Genomic DNA, 13,448 nt, shown 5'->3' on the forward strand with positions numbered 1-13,448 from the left:
CTAGAGTTTGAACTGGTTGAGATGCTCACTGCATTTCCTATACTGCTAATATGTGTTGTGGGTAATTGGATAGAAGTCAAAATTGTCCCCTTAAGGCTGAAGAAAAATGTTGCTTACGCCTCAAATATAATTCATAAATTGCTTTGAATCTTTTTAAAGGTGGAGTGTATCGGAATTATACTGAGAAATGGTTTAACTGTGTTTTCTTAGCCATTGTCAAACTTGTCATATCAAAATGGTAATCAAAGGATAATTAGTAATTTGAGTATGTGATTATCTTGGTCTCATTTTTGGCTTGGTAGCTTATTTTTTCAATTGTTAACACAGTGTGTAATTAAGTAATTTACAATATGAAAACATCAAATGAGAATGAAAGTTATCTCTGTAATTATTTGTTCAGAACTAACATACAACCAATAAATAAATCATAAATTGTATATGCCCGCTTTTATTTGGTTCTTACATTCAATTTCAATGTAATATTAAGTATTCTAGCTAGAGTAATTTCGATACTAAAAAGAAATAAAAGATTCTAAACCATAAAGTAAGAAATAAAATGATTTTTTGTAGATGACACAATTATATATGTAGGTGATCGCCAATGTACAGACGGGCTACACAGAGACGAACATGCAAACACACACAGGCTGAGAGACTGCACACTAATGCCCATACCAACACATACAGGATGACAGACTGGGTACAGTTGTTTATGTAAACACACACAGGCTGAGACTGCAGACAGACAGCTGTGTCATCACACAGAGACTTGTAGACTGCACAAAGATACATATTCAAGTACATACAGATGGCTATGCAAACAGTCACAGGCTGCACATAAAAATCCAAGAAAATGCACACGTTGACTGACTGACAGACTGCAAGCTAATGGCCAAGCAAGCACACACAGGCTGATGGAATGTACACAGACGCCCATGCAAACACAACCAGACAGCACACAGGTGACAGTGCAAATACACACAGACTTATACACTACACACAGATGCATACATAAACACATAGACTTACAGACCACACACAGATTCATGTACAAACACACACAGCTTTACAGACCACACAAACATGAATATGCAAGCACACACACACACTTATAGATCCCATATAGATGTGTGTGCAAACACACAGAGACTTACAGACCACATACAGATGCATGTGAAAACACATATAGGCTTACAAACTGCACACAGATGTATGGCAAACATATGGTGTTACAGACTGACCACAGATTCATCTACTAACAGACACTGTCTCACATGACGCATACTGATGCCTTCGTATTTACAGACTGAGCAGGGATGTCATACAAGCACACACAGGTTGACAGGTTACCTAGATGGCCAAGAAAACACATGCTGACAGACTATACACAGCTGATTGTGCAAACACACATGGACTGAAGAAGTACATACAGATACTTATGTAAACAGTCACATACTACACACAGATGACTTACAGATTACATATAGATACACATGAAAACACAAACTTATAGATTACATATAGATGTACACGCAAACACACACAGACTGACAGATTACATATAGATGTACATGTAAACACAGACTTACAGATTTCATATATGTGCTCATGCAAACACACACAGATTTATACATTACATATAGATGCACATGCAAACACACAAACATGATTCGACTAATCAATGAAGTCAGCTAAGTTTCAGGACAACATATTAATGTGAAAAAATTAGTTATATCTCTACCAGCTAACAACGGACAATCCAGTGAAATCTTTAAATTTTTTTTTGTAACAACAGCAACTTAGAAATGGATTTGGCCAAGAGAAGAGAGACGGGGACTTGAAAGCTGTCCCCTGATTGGCAGTCACCTGTGTCCCCCCCCCTCCCCTCCTCCCCCAGCAAGGGACTACAAACTAACGATCCTGTCCCCACCTACATGATGAGAGAAGCTGCCATGCTGTCCTGGCAGACATGGAGTCATGGCACACTGCCTGGCATGGGGTGGGTCCCAGTTCTGGGGGCTCCTGCCTCACAGTGTTATGTGGAACTCTGATCAGGGTGTCATGTTGGAAGGTCTGAGCTGAGAAATACACTTTCTGCCTTGCTCATCTATTTGGGGGTGGGCTTTCGTGCCCTCCTGGTGGTCTGACTGAGGGCTGCGCGCGTCCTCATTTGCTCAGAACTGTTCCCCATGATTGTAGCTCACAGCATTGCAATATTCTACGACGAACTGAGCAGGCCAGGCACCGCTATTTGTGAGAAGCGAGCTCTTAGGTGTGGCCCATAAAGGAAGCTGAGCACCCAAAGCAGCCAGCCCTAGGATCTGGGTTCTCAGCACAGTGAGGCATTCCCAGGGATCAGGAACTGCTGATCTTGGAGTTAAGAGCTAGCTCTGTAATCTGCAAGTAAATGCTGCAGGCCATTGTACTGTAGCCAAAAAGGTTTATAAACAATGCTTTCAACCTCACAGGGCAATTGGTATGTTTTCTGAGCTGGGTTCCCTTATGCCCTTAGACTGATAAACTCTAGATTTTAGTTCTCTCTTTGTAAAACAACTCCATGAGCATAATTTGCATATATGTGAACACTTGCATATACTGCTATGCATACACATATGAGCTTGTGTCTGTGTGATAGTCACTAGCTATGTTTCCCTAGTACAGCATTGGCTCTTCCAAACTATTTACATTTACATTTTGGTCTTATGCATAAGCACATAATTTAATTAATATGAACATGGCTTGCAGTTCTTGCAAGGCTTGCAGTTCTTGCAAGGCTTGCAAGGTGAAATGAAAACTCAGAATTCTGCTATTGGAAATTATTAGGTCTAAAAATAATAGCTCTTGGTGGTTAGCAGACTCTAGTGTTAAACATATGTGGGGCTTGCTTATTTTTCACGTAGAGACTGAAAGGAAGCAATGTGTCACAATAACTAACGCTTCCTTTAATTGTCATTTGGCACCATGTAGGGAAGGAACACAAGTCCCAGCTGCAAACTGTGACAGCCGTCATGGCACACGGCATGTGGTAATTCACACAACTAACTAGAACCCTCAGTCGGTTACCATGTGTGGTCCACACACAGTGCCATCGGCTACGTATGCACTGTCTTTTCCATCTGCTCTCATGGACAGCCCAGGAGGTATGGACAGACACATGCTGTCATGGACATACGAATACACTACAGATCGAGCAGTGCCTTTATAATTCTTTCGTGGCCGGAAACAAGCTAATTTTCCACAGAGAATATCCCTGGAAACGGAAAACAGAAAGTTCTTGATGATTTTTCTTTTCAGTGATCCCAGCTTCCAATTAAGTATTGCATGAATAATAGCATAAATGTTTGGTTAATGACATAAAACCAGAAAAACCAGTACAATAGTAACATTGTTTTATGATGTTATAAGATTTTTAAAAACATAATCAGCTATTCCAGATTACTTAGCACTGTGGTAGTACTGAAATGTACTGAAATGTACATGTGTACATGCGACTTTATTTGCTATTACGGGCCTCAGTAGTCACTTAGGCTGACTTTAATACAGTTCACTCAGTCTGGACCTGTCACCTATGCGTCCCAGTGATGGCTAACCACTTAGTGATTCAGCACCTTTTGATTATGTGCCATTATTTAATTATTACACACATTATTATACCATACAGAGTTTTACAATACATTTGAGTTGTTACTCAAACCCATGTGTACATATGTGTTCATGTGTGCATGTGTATGCACATGGAGGCCAGAGAACAGTGCTGGGTGTCAGACTCAGCTTTACTTTTTTTGACAGGTTCCTCACTGGCTTCAGGCTCAGGAAGCTAGGCTAGGGGGGTAGTGAGTCCCTGGGACCTGCCTCTGTCTCTCTCCCGAGCACAGAGATGACAAGTGTTGAACACCACATCTGGTTTTCTCCCCATGATCTCTGTGGCTCCAACTCAGGCCAGCACTTTATTGACTGAGCTTGAATCTCCTTGGACCCTGTGTGACTTTTTAAAATATCAGTAAAATTCTTGCATCGCCTGCTACAAGGTGATTACTCCCATTACTGGACCTAGGAGCTGCGTTATGTTATAATAAACCATGCTATAAAAGTCCAAATTGAGCCATTGGGATGTCTTCTGTAGCTTTCTATATTAAGATTTTTTGTTTTGTTTTTCTTTTTGTTTTGTTTTTTTTTTTTTGAAACAACAAACAAGATGAAACTTTCTTTCCTCTCAACAACCTTACGTTGTAAAGAACAAACTGTCAAAATACCTGCTCTCGCCTTATTGCCAATTGTAGACTTAAAACAGGACCCATTTTTAGCTCTTATTTCAGAACAGAACTGACTTTCTAAACTCTGAGCAGTTCCCCTAATAAGCATGTTCCTGTTCCCCATACCATCTCAGCCTTAGGCTGGCGGGTGTTGTGAACTCATTTGGGACTATTTTTCTAACCAACTTGCTAGTTGTCACTAGTTAGTATATGTCTCTTGCCAAGCAACAGGACTCAGAAAAAAAGGATCACTTGCTATATACATACTTTTGTCCACAAGGTAACGAGTATGAATTTTTTAAATCACAGTTCGCCAGTTTTTCACGTGGTGAGTTAATTTTTTCAAAACAGGCATAGGAAGCGCCTTGAGCTCCTAAAATGGAAACATGCCCTTTAGGTTCTTATCGTTAATCCAGATTACACACTCTTTAGTCATGGACTAATAAAACTGCCATCTCAATATAATGCGTTTTCATGCTTTGTTTGATTTCCACGGGCAATCTGCCAGTGTTATAACACAAAACACAGCGGATTATGTCCATTGCCATGGGTTACATTAATCGATTTACTTACCTCTTTTTTGTTTTGAAACAAGGTGTATTATGTATCTCAGATTGGCCTGGAAAACCTCCTGCCTCAGCCTGCTGATGATTAGAATTATAGGTATGTCGTTTAGTTGCCCTTAAGTTTTAAAAAATGTGCAGTGTGTATGTGTATGTGTGTGCGTGCGTGTGTGTGTTTGTGTCAGAGAGAAAGTTCATACATTGTTCCTCGGGCACAATTCACATTGTTTTTTAATTTTTAATTATTTTATTTTATGTGTATGCATGCCTGTGATATTTGATCCTCTAGATTGGTGATTACATAAATAACTAACACAAATAAATAGTCAGAATTAAGTTGTGTGTCTGTCTCCCATAGCCTAAGACACTTCCGTTAATTTCCCCAAATTTCATTTCTTAATATGTATAAAATAATAAAGAGAAATTAAGTTAGAGCTGACTAAAGGAGAGACAAACACTATAATAAGGGATACTTAAACATGATAATCAGATTTTCAGAACTGATTACAGAGTTTTTACACAGTAAGTTCCTAGGAAACGCAGTCAGTAAGAGAATTTTACTAACTGGAAGAAGGCACCAGGACCAACAGAATGGAAAACTGTGTGCTTAGGTTTATTACAGTATTTTGTGTTTTTATATGGTTAATTGCCCAAGGTATTTAAATGTTTTCTTATTGTATTTAGAAATGATAAAATGATATTGACCTTGATTTTAGTGCAGCTACAGATGAAGATGGTTGTATGTTCTTACATTGATATGACTAACTGCCAACCCAGACCTCCTACCTTATATAAGCCTAGTCTTTATATTTACAAAGATTCAAGTTTCTTTCACCATCTTTGTAAAATCATCATCATCATCATCATCATCATCATCATCATCATTAATTTCCAAAAAAGAAACTCTGGAATTCCAAGCTTGGACCAGGATATACATCCTTCATGCTAGCCCTGAGTTCACCTCACATAGAATTTAAAGGAACAATCAGAAACATTATCAAAGAATTCCAGAAGTTTAAATAAGACACAAAGAGATAGCTCGGTGAGCTCAAAGAGCCTAACTCTGTGAGCAGTCCTGAAGACAACACAAACATAAGGCTGATGGAAAAGATGACAAGAGCAAGGGCTTTGAAAACATACACATACAAGTAACATTATACAGACTGAGCAGGTTGTATTCATGCATTTAGAAATATACATATATGTATATATACATGTAACAATAATTAATGAAAAAAGAGATCATTAATTTGAAGGAAAGCAAGGAGAGGCATATGGGAGGGTCTCAAGGAACAAAGGGGAAATGATGTAATCACACTATAAAGCCAAAAAAGAGAAATAAAATAATATGACAATTTAAAAAAAACAGGAAAGGAACATTCAGGAAGTAGGAAGTACAGAGTGCCATGAAAAGTCTAAATATTCAAATTATAGGAATGGATGAGGGATAAGAATCATTGGTCAGTGGCACAGACTAGATCTTCAACAAGATCATAAATAAAAACTTAGCTAAGTAAAGATACACCATACAAGAACCTCACAGTTTCAAATTTAAGATTATTCTTCACACATACAATGTATTTCTACTCTAATATGAGGTATTAGACCCATACAACTCAAGTAGAATACAAGATCTACCTCCAGTACTTTGAAAGTGCTGTTGCAGGCTGTTTAGGTTATACAAGTTAATTGTTAGTTGATCAAGGCAAGGTCAGGTCAATTGCTAGTCTATTTTTATCACAAGAATATACAGCCTAGGTTTAACAGATAGATAGGATTCCATAGCTAGATGAGGCAAAATAAGATGAAGTCTTCAAAAACTTCAGAGTGCTAGAGAACATGGCATTTAAAGATGTTTTTTACTGTTTTAAGGATTCTTTGACAATGAGACAGGTTAACTACTGGCAACACCCAGCCTACCTCAAGAAGATGGTGAACATCAAAGAACCTCCTTACGGAGAAAGCTTTAAATGTGACCAATCAACCACTGGGCAAAATGTCATCATTTCTACCATAGCCAGAATTCTGCCTAAAGATAGGCAAGCTTGGCTGCAGGCAGAGTCGATGACCAAACTCTACCAAGACAGGGTAAGTCTTCAATAATTCCAGCCTCATAAATATGTCTATGGGATATACTGGGCCAGAAGGCTGAAGATGATGCTCCAATGTGATAGAGAGTTTTGGGTGACTGCTCAGGCTGCAAACTGTCTCTGTTATCTTCTCATTTGGGAAGCTGCTAACCTGCACTTCCTGTTTACTCAGGTAATTAATTTTATTCCTTCTCAAGTGTCTGATAGGATTGAAGACCAGATAGTTTGGTTTTACAATTAAGCTTAGTTGTTTAGAAGTTAAGATTTTTAGGTCTAGATAGATATTTTAAGCTGGTAGAGATGAGATATGATAGATATGTATTTTCATTCAGAATTTTAGACTCACTAAGATAGGAAATATGTTTTCTTCAAGGTTCCCAAATACAAATAACCAAAACACTATGAATGTAACATTAATAGAATTCCTGATTATTTCATGGTTCTTCTTGCTCTATGTAACTTATTTTATATATGTGTAATAATATAAATGTATATGTAAAATATTTTTTAAAAAGAATCACACAGAAAACAAAATACACAAGACTAGAAAAGAAATGCAAGTCAACAAATGCAATAAGCCACATAAATGGACCTAAAGATAAAAAATGATCATCTCAACCGATTCAGAAAAACTCACTGACATCAAACATGCCTTCATGATAAAAGTCCTAGAGAAGGTAGAACTGTGGAGAACATTCCTCAACATAATAAAAGCTATATACGAGAAACTGACAGCCAACAGTATCCTAAGTGGAGAAAAACCTGAAGCAACCTCCCTGAAGTGATAACTGTGACAGGTCTGTCCACTGTGACAGGTCTGTCCACTGTCCCACCCCCTTTCCATGTTGTGTCTGAAGCCCTGGTAGAACAATAAGACAAGAGCAGAGAGTTAAGGGGACACAAATAGAAAAGGATAAGCCAGGCTATCCCTATGTTTCAGATGTCATGATACTCTGCATTATTAGAGAGCCAAATAATTCTGCCAGAAAACTTTTTAGATATGATCATCAATTTCAGCAATGTGCCAGAACAAATAGCCACTTGTATAAGTCAATAACTTATTACATATTCTATGTAATATCAGCAAATACACAGAAAAAGATCACAATAAACTCCCATTCACAAGAAACTCAAAGAAAAGAATGTATCTAGTAGTAATCCTAACCAAGGAACAGAGAGAGAGAGAGAGAGAGAGAGAGAGAGAGAGAGAGAGAGAGAGAAAGAGAGAGAGAGAGAGAGAACAGAAAATGGAAAGACATCCCATGTTCTTGGATTGGTAAAATTAATATTGTGAAATGATCATTTTGCCAAAAGCAATTTATAGATTCAATGAAATCCCAGTAAAAATCCTCATCTCTTTCTTTACAGTATAGAAAATCCTATTGTTGTGTAAAATTCTATTCTATTCTATGTTGTCCTAAAATTCTTGTGGACCCACAGGAAACCCTAGTCAGCTACAATGTTCATTGGCGAAAAGAGCAATGCAGAGGGATACCATCCAGATCGTAAGATATATACAGACCCATAGCAATGAAAACAATATGGTACTGGAACAAACACAGCCACGCAGACCAATAGAACAAAGGCGAAGACCCAAACGTGAGCACATGTAACTAGTGCCACCTAATTTTTAACAAAGATGACAAAAACAAACACTTGAGAAAAGACAGAATCTTCAATAAATGGTTGTGGGAAAATTGGATGTCCACATATAAAAGAATGAGACAAGACTTGAATGTATCACCTTTACAAAAAACTAACTCCAGATGAACTGAAGATCTACCTACATGTGGAACTTGAAACACTGACACTGCTAGAAGAAAAGTTTAGGCAGTCCCTACAGGATATACATTTAGGGAGGGACGACTTCCTGTTTTACCAGAAATTTAAGCCAACAATTGACAAGTGGGACCTCATGAAACTACACAGCTTCTGCATAGATAAAAAGAAAACCCATGGAATGGGAGGCAGCCTTTGCCTACTACACAGATGAGAGAAGATTAATATTCAGAATAAAGATCCCCAAAGACAAAGCCTTCTAATTACAAAATGAGCTACAGATTTGAACACAGAGTTCTTAAAAAAGAAACAAAAATGGGTAAGAAATGTCTTTAAACATGTTCAACACCCTTAGAAGTTAGAGAAATGCAAGTTAAAAATGCTTTGAGCTTCCGTGTTACCCAAGTTGGAATGGGCAACTTAAAGTGGGCAACTGAGAGCTAACGCTAGAGAGGAGTGGGGGAAGGGAACCCTCATTCAGTGTCTGCGGACTGCAAACTGGCCCAGCCACACTAGGAGCTGGCATGGAGAATTCTCAAACAGCTGAAAGTAGACCTGCTATGTGATCTGACATTTATCATGGCTAGGAAACAGAAACAGCTTACATGTTCTCTAACAGATTGATGAATATTTAAAATGCAGTGTAATTATGTTCAGCTGTAAAAAAATGAAATCATAAAGCTTGCATTGAATGCATGGATCTAAAAAATATTATACAAAGTGATACAACAGAAAGATCAATGCTGTGCGCTTTTCTCATATTTGTGGATCTTAGCTATGGATATTGAGATGTCAATATATAACCTGTGGTAACTTAAGAAGCAAGGAAAATAAAAATGGATAATATGTAGGGAATTTCTTTAGATAGTGGCATAGTAGGACACAGATGCACATAGACAAAGTGGAAGAAATGAGATATAGAATTAAACTAGAAAGGGGGAGGGACGGAGGGCCATAGAGAGACGGAAAGATAAATGGGTGGAGGAGGAGATAAATAACACTAAGAATGTATGAAAGGGTCATAGGGAAACATTATCTTAATGTTTACTTGAATACATATGTAATATATTTAAGCGAGCATACATACATACATACATACATATGAAGGCATGCCCTGCAGTGGTGCTTCGCGCTAAGAGGCATAGGCAAAACTCTAACAAAAACTCTAGGGCCAGGCATGGGAAAATCCCTTTGAAGCTGTGGGGCAGAGGAGTGAAGAGACTCTAAAATCATACCCACTATTGCCGTTGCCTTAGTCGCCTCCCAGGGGTGAAGGTAATAGTCCTATTGCTGAAAACGCTGTGTGCTTCAGACACAATCAGGCCAGATCTGACTTGACTTTCCCCCTAAGGATGAGCTCTCCCACTGTCTGAAGGTGCTATGCAAATTGCCAAGGGAGAAAAGCAATCAAGTCCTACTCAGCTGTAACAGTTCTAAACCCAACAGCGACCAGAATAGCAGGGATCCTAAAAGGCACAACAGTGGCATTTATATCCCGAGGGTAACAAAAAGCTGCCTAATTGGACTTAAGGTCCTCTCGACACAAGGGAATTCATGCCTGCTACTATAAGCTAGCCAACTACCTGGCTGGTGGAGCCGTGGGAAGTAGACGAGAATCTATACTAACCTAGTATAATATCTAAATGCATTCTAAAGCCTTACCCTTAGACTCACAGGTAAGTGTAGCTTTCATCCCTCATCCAAGCATCAGAGAGTCCATCATGGAAAAACACAACTGGTCAAAACGCAGAGAATGACTGACTGTGAGCCCCCAACCCCAAGAGATACATTTCCAATACAGCTCCTACACCTAAGGCTTGGGGGACATTTCAGAAGAGACAAAGAAAGAGGCAGAGGATTGGGGACACGGGCTGTTTGAGAGTCTCCTATGTTTGACAGGGAGGCTGCAGGCAATTAAAGGCTGATGAGAGAGAAAATCAGTCTTTTTCTGTATCAAGCTTCCTGATACTATTACTCAGTCCCGAGAAGTCACCTTTAAACACACACACACAGGAGCAACACCAAATGGACTCAGTGGGCTGCACCTGTGTTACGAATGTGTGTATGTGTGAGGAATTGGAGGAGCAAGGGAGCATGGAAATTACATAGATACAGTGTTCATGTGTGACATTATTTTTAGAACACATTGAACAAAAGAGTTTAAGGAGAGTTTTTATTTTATTTTATTTTATTTTCTTCTCTTATTTTGTTTTTGTTTTTCGAGACAGGGTTTCTCTATGTAGCCTTGGCTGTCCTGGACTCACTGTGTAGACCAGGCTGGCCTCAAACTCACAGTGATCTGCCAGCCTCTGCCTCCTGAGTGCTAAGATTAAGTGCATGTGCCATCATGCCTGGCATCAAGGAGAGTTATCTTGTAACAGGGTGACACTGCCCCCTATTAGTCTCTATAAGGTAACAAAGTGTCAGGAATGGGTTATGTCTTTTTGTTAGTGAGGTTCCATAGACCCATAAACATTACAGGCTATTGCCAATGGTCTTGGCTACTTTCCAGAGCTTTAAAAAATATTTATTTGTTTGTTTGTTTAATGTATACTCCATCTACATATAGAGTCTGCATGCCAGAAGAAGGCATTGGATCCCATTATAGATGGTTGTGAGCCACTATGTGGTTGCTGGGAATTGAGCTTGGGTCCTCTGGAAGAGCAGCCAGTGCTCTTAACCACTGAGCCATCTCTCCAGCCCACTTTCCAGAGCTTAACGGGAAGACCCTGTTGCTGAGGATGCCACCCAGCTGTTACTGACCGGGAAGTTTCATCCTTACTGGCTAGCTTTAACAACGCTAGTATGTGATTTGCACGTCACCAGAGACGAAAATTAACCATCACACGTATCCAGCTATGAACCTGCAAGCTATAATAACAACTGTCTTGCAAGACATGCCCACTGGTGCAGTAGTGGGACAAATGTCACGGGAGCAACCAACCACTCTCTGATTGGATGTGAGGTCAATTCCACAAGATGGTACATACAAACCTGGTAATGCAATCTGTGGCTAGACAGGTCATATTCCCTAGGACAGAGCCTATTGTGGCCACAGTATTAAATAGACTCCCAATGAGTGAGTACATCCATGCCCCGTTTGTCTAAGTGATTTTTTTTTTTTTTTTTTTTGGAAGGCTCCTTCCTGATTTCAGGCTGCCCATCATGTTGACTATGGCAGAGTTTTCCCTTATTCTCTTACTTTAAGCCCTCTCTTAATAAGTTCCTCTCCAGATTTTAATGGGAAGCCAATCCTTTACTTTGGGTCATGTTGTCTTGGATAGAAAGGTCTATTCATCCTAACAGTTCACCCACCTCAAGGACCAGTCACAGCCAGGAGACACTCTGATCATTTTGAAGGATGATGTCCTGTTAGGTCCTTTCCCAAACCTGTTGCTCTGGTTTCTAACATTGTGTTGTAAATCTGTTGCATATTCAAATTATTTCAATCACCTTACATGTAGAGAGTCAAACACCAGCAGAGGCATCCAGAAGTCTTATCTGGATTGGTTTAAAATATTATTTGGGGCCTGGAGAGATGGCTCAGAGGTTCAGAGCACTGAGTGTTCTTTCAGAGGTCCTGAGTTCAATTCTAAGCAACTACATGGTGGCTCACAACCATCTATAATGTGATCTGCTGCCCACTTCTGGCTTGCACATGTACACGCAGGCAGAATACCGCATACATAATAAATAAATATATCTTGAAAAATATATTATTTGGGAAAACTATGAGCAAGGTCAAGACAGGAAGATAACGAGTTCCAAGTCAGCTTTGACTACGTAGCAAGACTATCTCAAAAGAAACAAAACCTGCCCAAAAATCATAGGCGGGAGCTCTGGCCGGGTAGCCTGTGATTGCTAGTATATTGTCAGGTTCCCCAGCCAGGGGACTGGTTGTAGGTGGATGGCATCCACTCCAGGCTTTGTAAGGTCCAGGTTTTTAGTTCTGGATTATGAACGTGGTAGATAATAGGAAATTAAGGTGTCACAATCTACTTTTTTACTATTCACATTTTAATACAATTTAGGAGGTATAAGCAACATATCTTTCTCAGATCAAACTTTGAGAAAGATATGCACATATAGCAATTTTCTTGGACATTTTCAATCACGCCTATAAACTTTTTCTTTAATTTCAGTTTAGCCCTTCTTAAGATAGTGATCAAGGCTCTTCCTCATCTAGGCACTATGGTATGTAATAAATAGACCACAGAGCCAGCCGAGTGCAACATGAATACAAAAGAAAGCAGTACCTTTTCCAAACAAACTGACACACTGGTCCTTAAGAGCTTGGCATCGTCCGTTGAAGCAATACGCAGACCCCAGCCTGCACACATGCCCGTTCAAGGCGTAGGTGTCAGGGACACACTGGCTAGAGGATCCATTGCAATATTCTGTGAAATCACACTCTGGGTCAACAGCCTTCCTACAGGGAGTGCCTGCTGCAGACAGCTGGGGACAGGAAAAAAGATCAGGGGCTGTAAATGACCCTATAATTACTTCCCGAAGAAAGTGGCTAAATATGTCTGCCTGTGGCTAATTGAGGGACTAAGAAACCTACCCAAGCTAAGAGTTCTAGAAAGGAAATTCAGGTAGAACATCCACTTGGAAGCCCAGAGAAGGGTGTCTCCAGGATATGCATGGATCCCAGCTGGTGGCTTGAGGCCATTCACTGCCTGTGTTCCACAGTGTGTGTTCTGACTTGAGCAGCATACAGATAGAGAATCAAAGAACAACTCTTTCTTTCTTTCTTTCTTTTT

The 13,448-nt window shown here is 39.5% G+C and overlaps 1 protein-coding gene across 1 annotated transcript in view; it reads right to left on the bottom strand.

Moving 5' to 3' along the window:
- Adam18 (ADAM metallopeptidase domain 18) overlaps positions 1-13,448 on the bottom strand; it is a 66,006-nt gene that overhangs the window by 5,276 nt on the left and 47,282 nt on the right. Inside the window, exons 14-16 of the mRNA XM_051170021.1 lie at positions 12,942-13,140; positions 4,521-4,626; positions 3,064-3,250 (exon numbers count right to left, since the gene is read on the bottom strand). Of these exons, the coding sequence (XP_051025978.1) occupies positions 3,064-3,250; positions 4,521-4,626; positions 12,942-13,140 (492 nt within the window). The remainder of the gene's footprint in view (positions 1-3,063; positions 3,251-4,520; positions 4,627-12,941; positions 13,141-13,448) is intronic.

This window comes from Acomys russatus, chromosome 27 (assembly GCF_903995435.1).
Source record: "Acomys russatus chromosome 27, mAcoRus1.1, whole genome shotgun sequence".
NCBI classification, from domain to species: domain Eukaryota; kingdom Metazoa; phylum Chordata; class Mammalia; order Rodentia; family Muridae; genus Acomys; species Acomys russatus.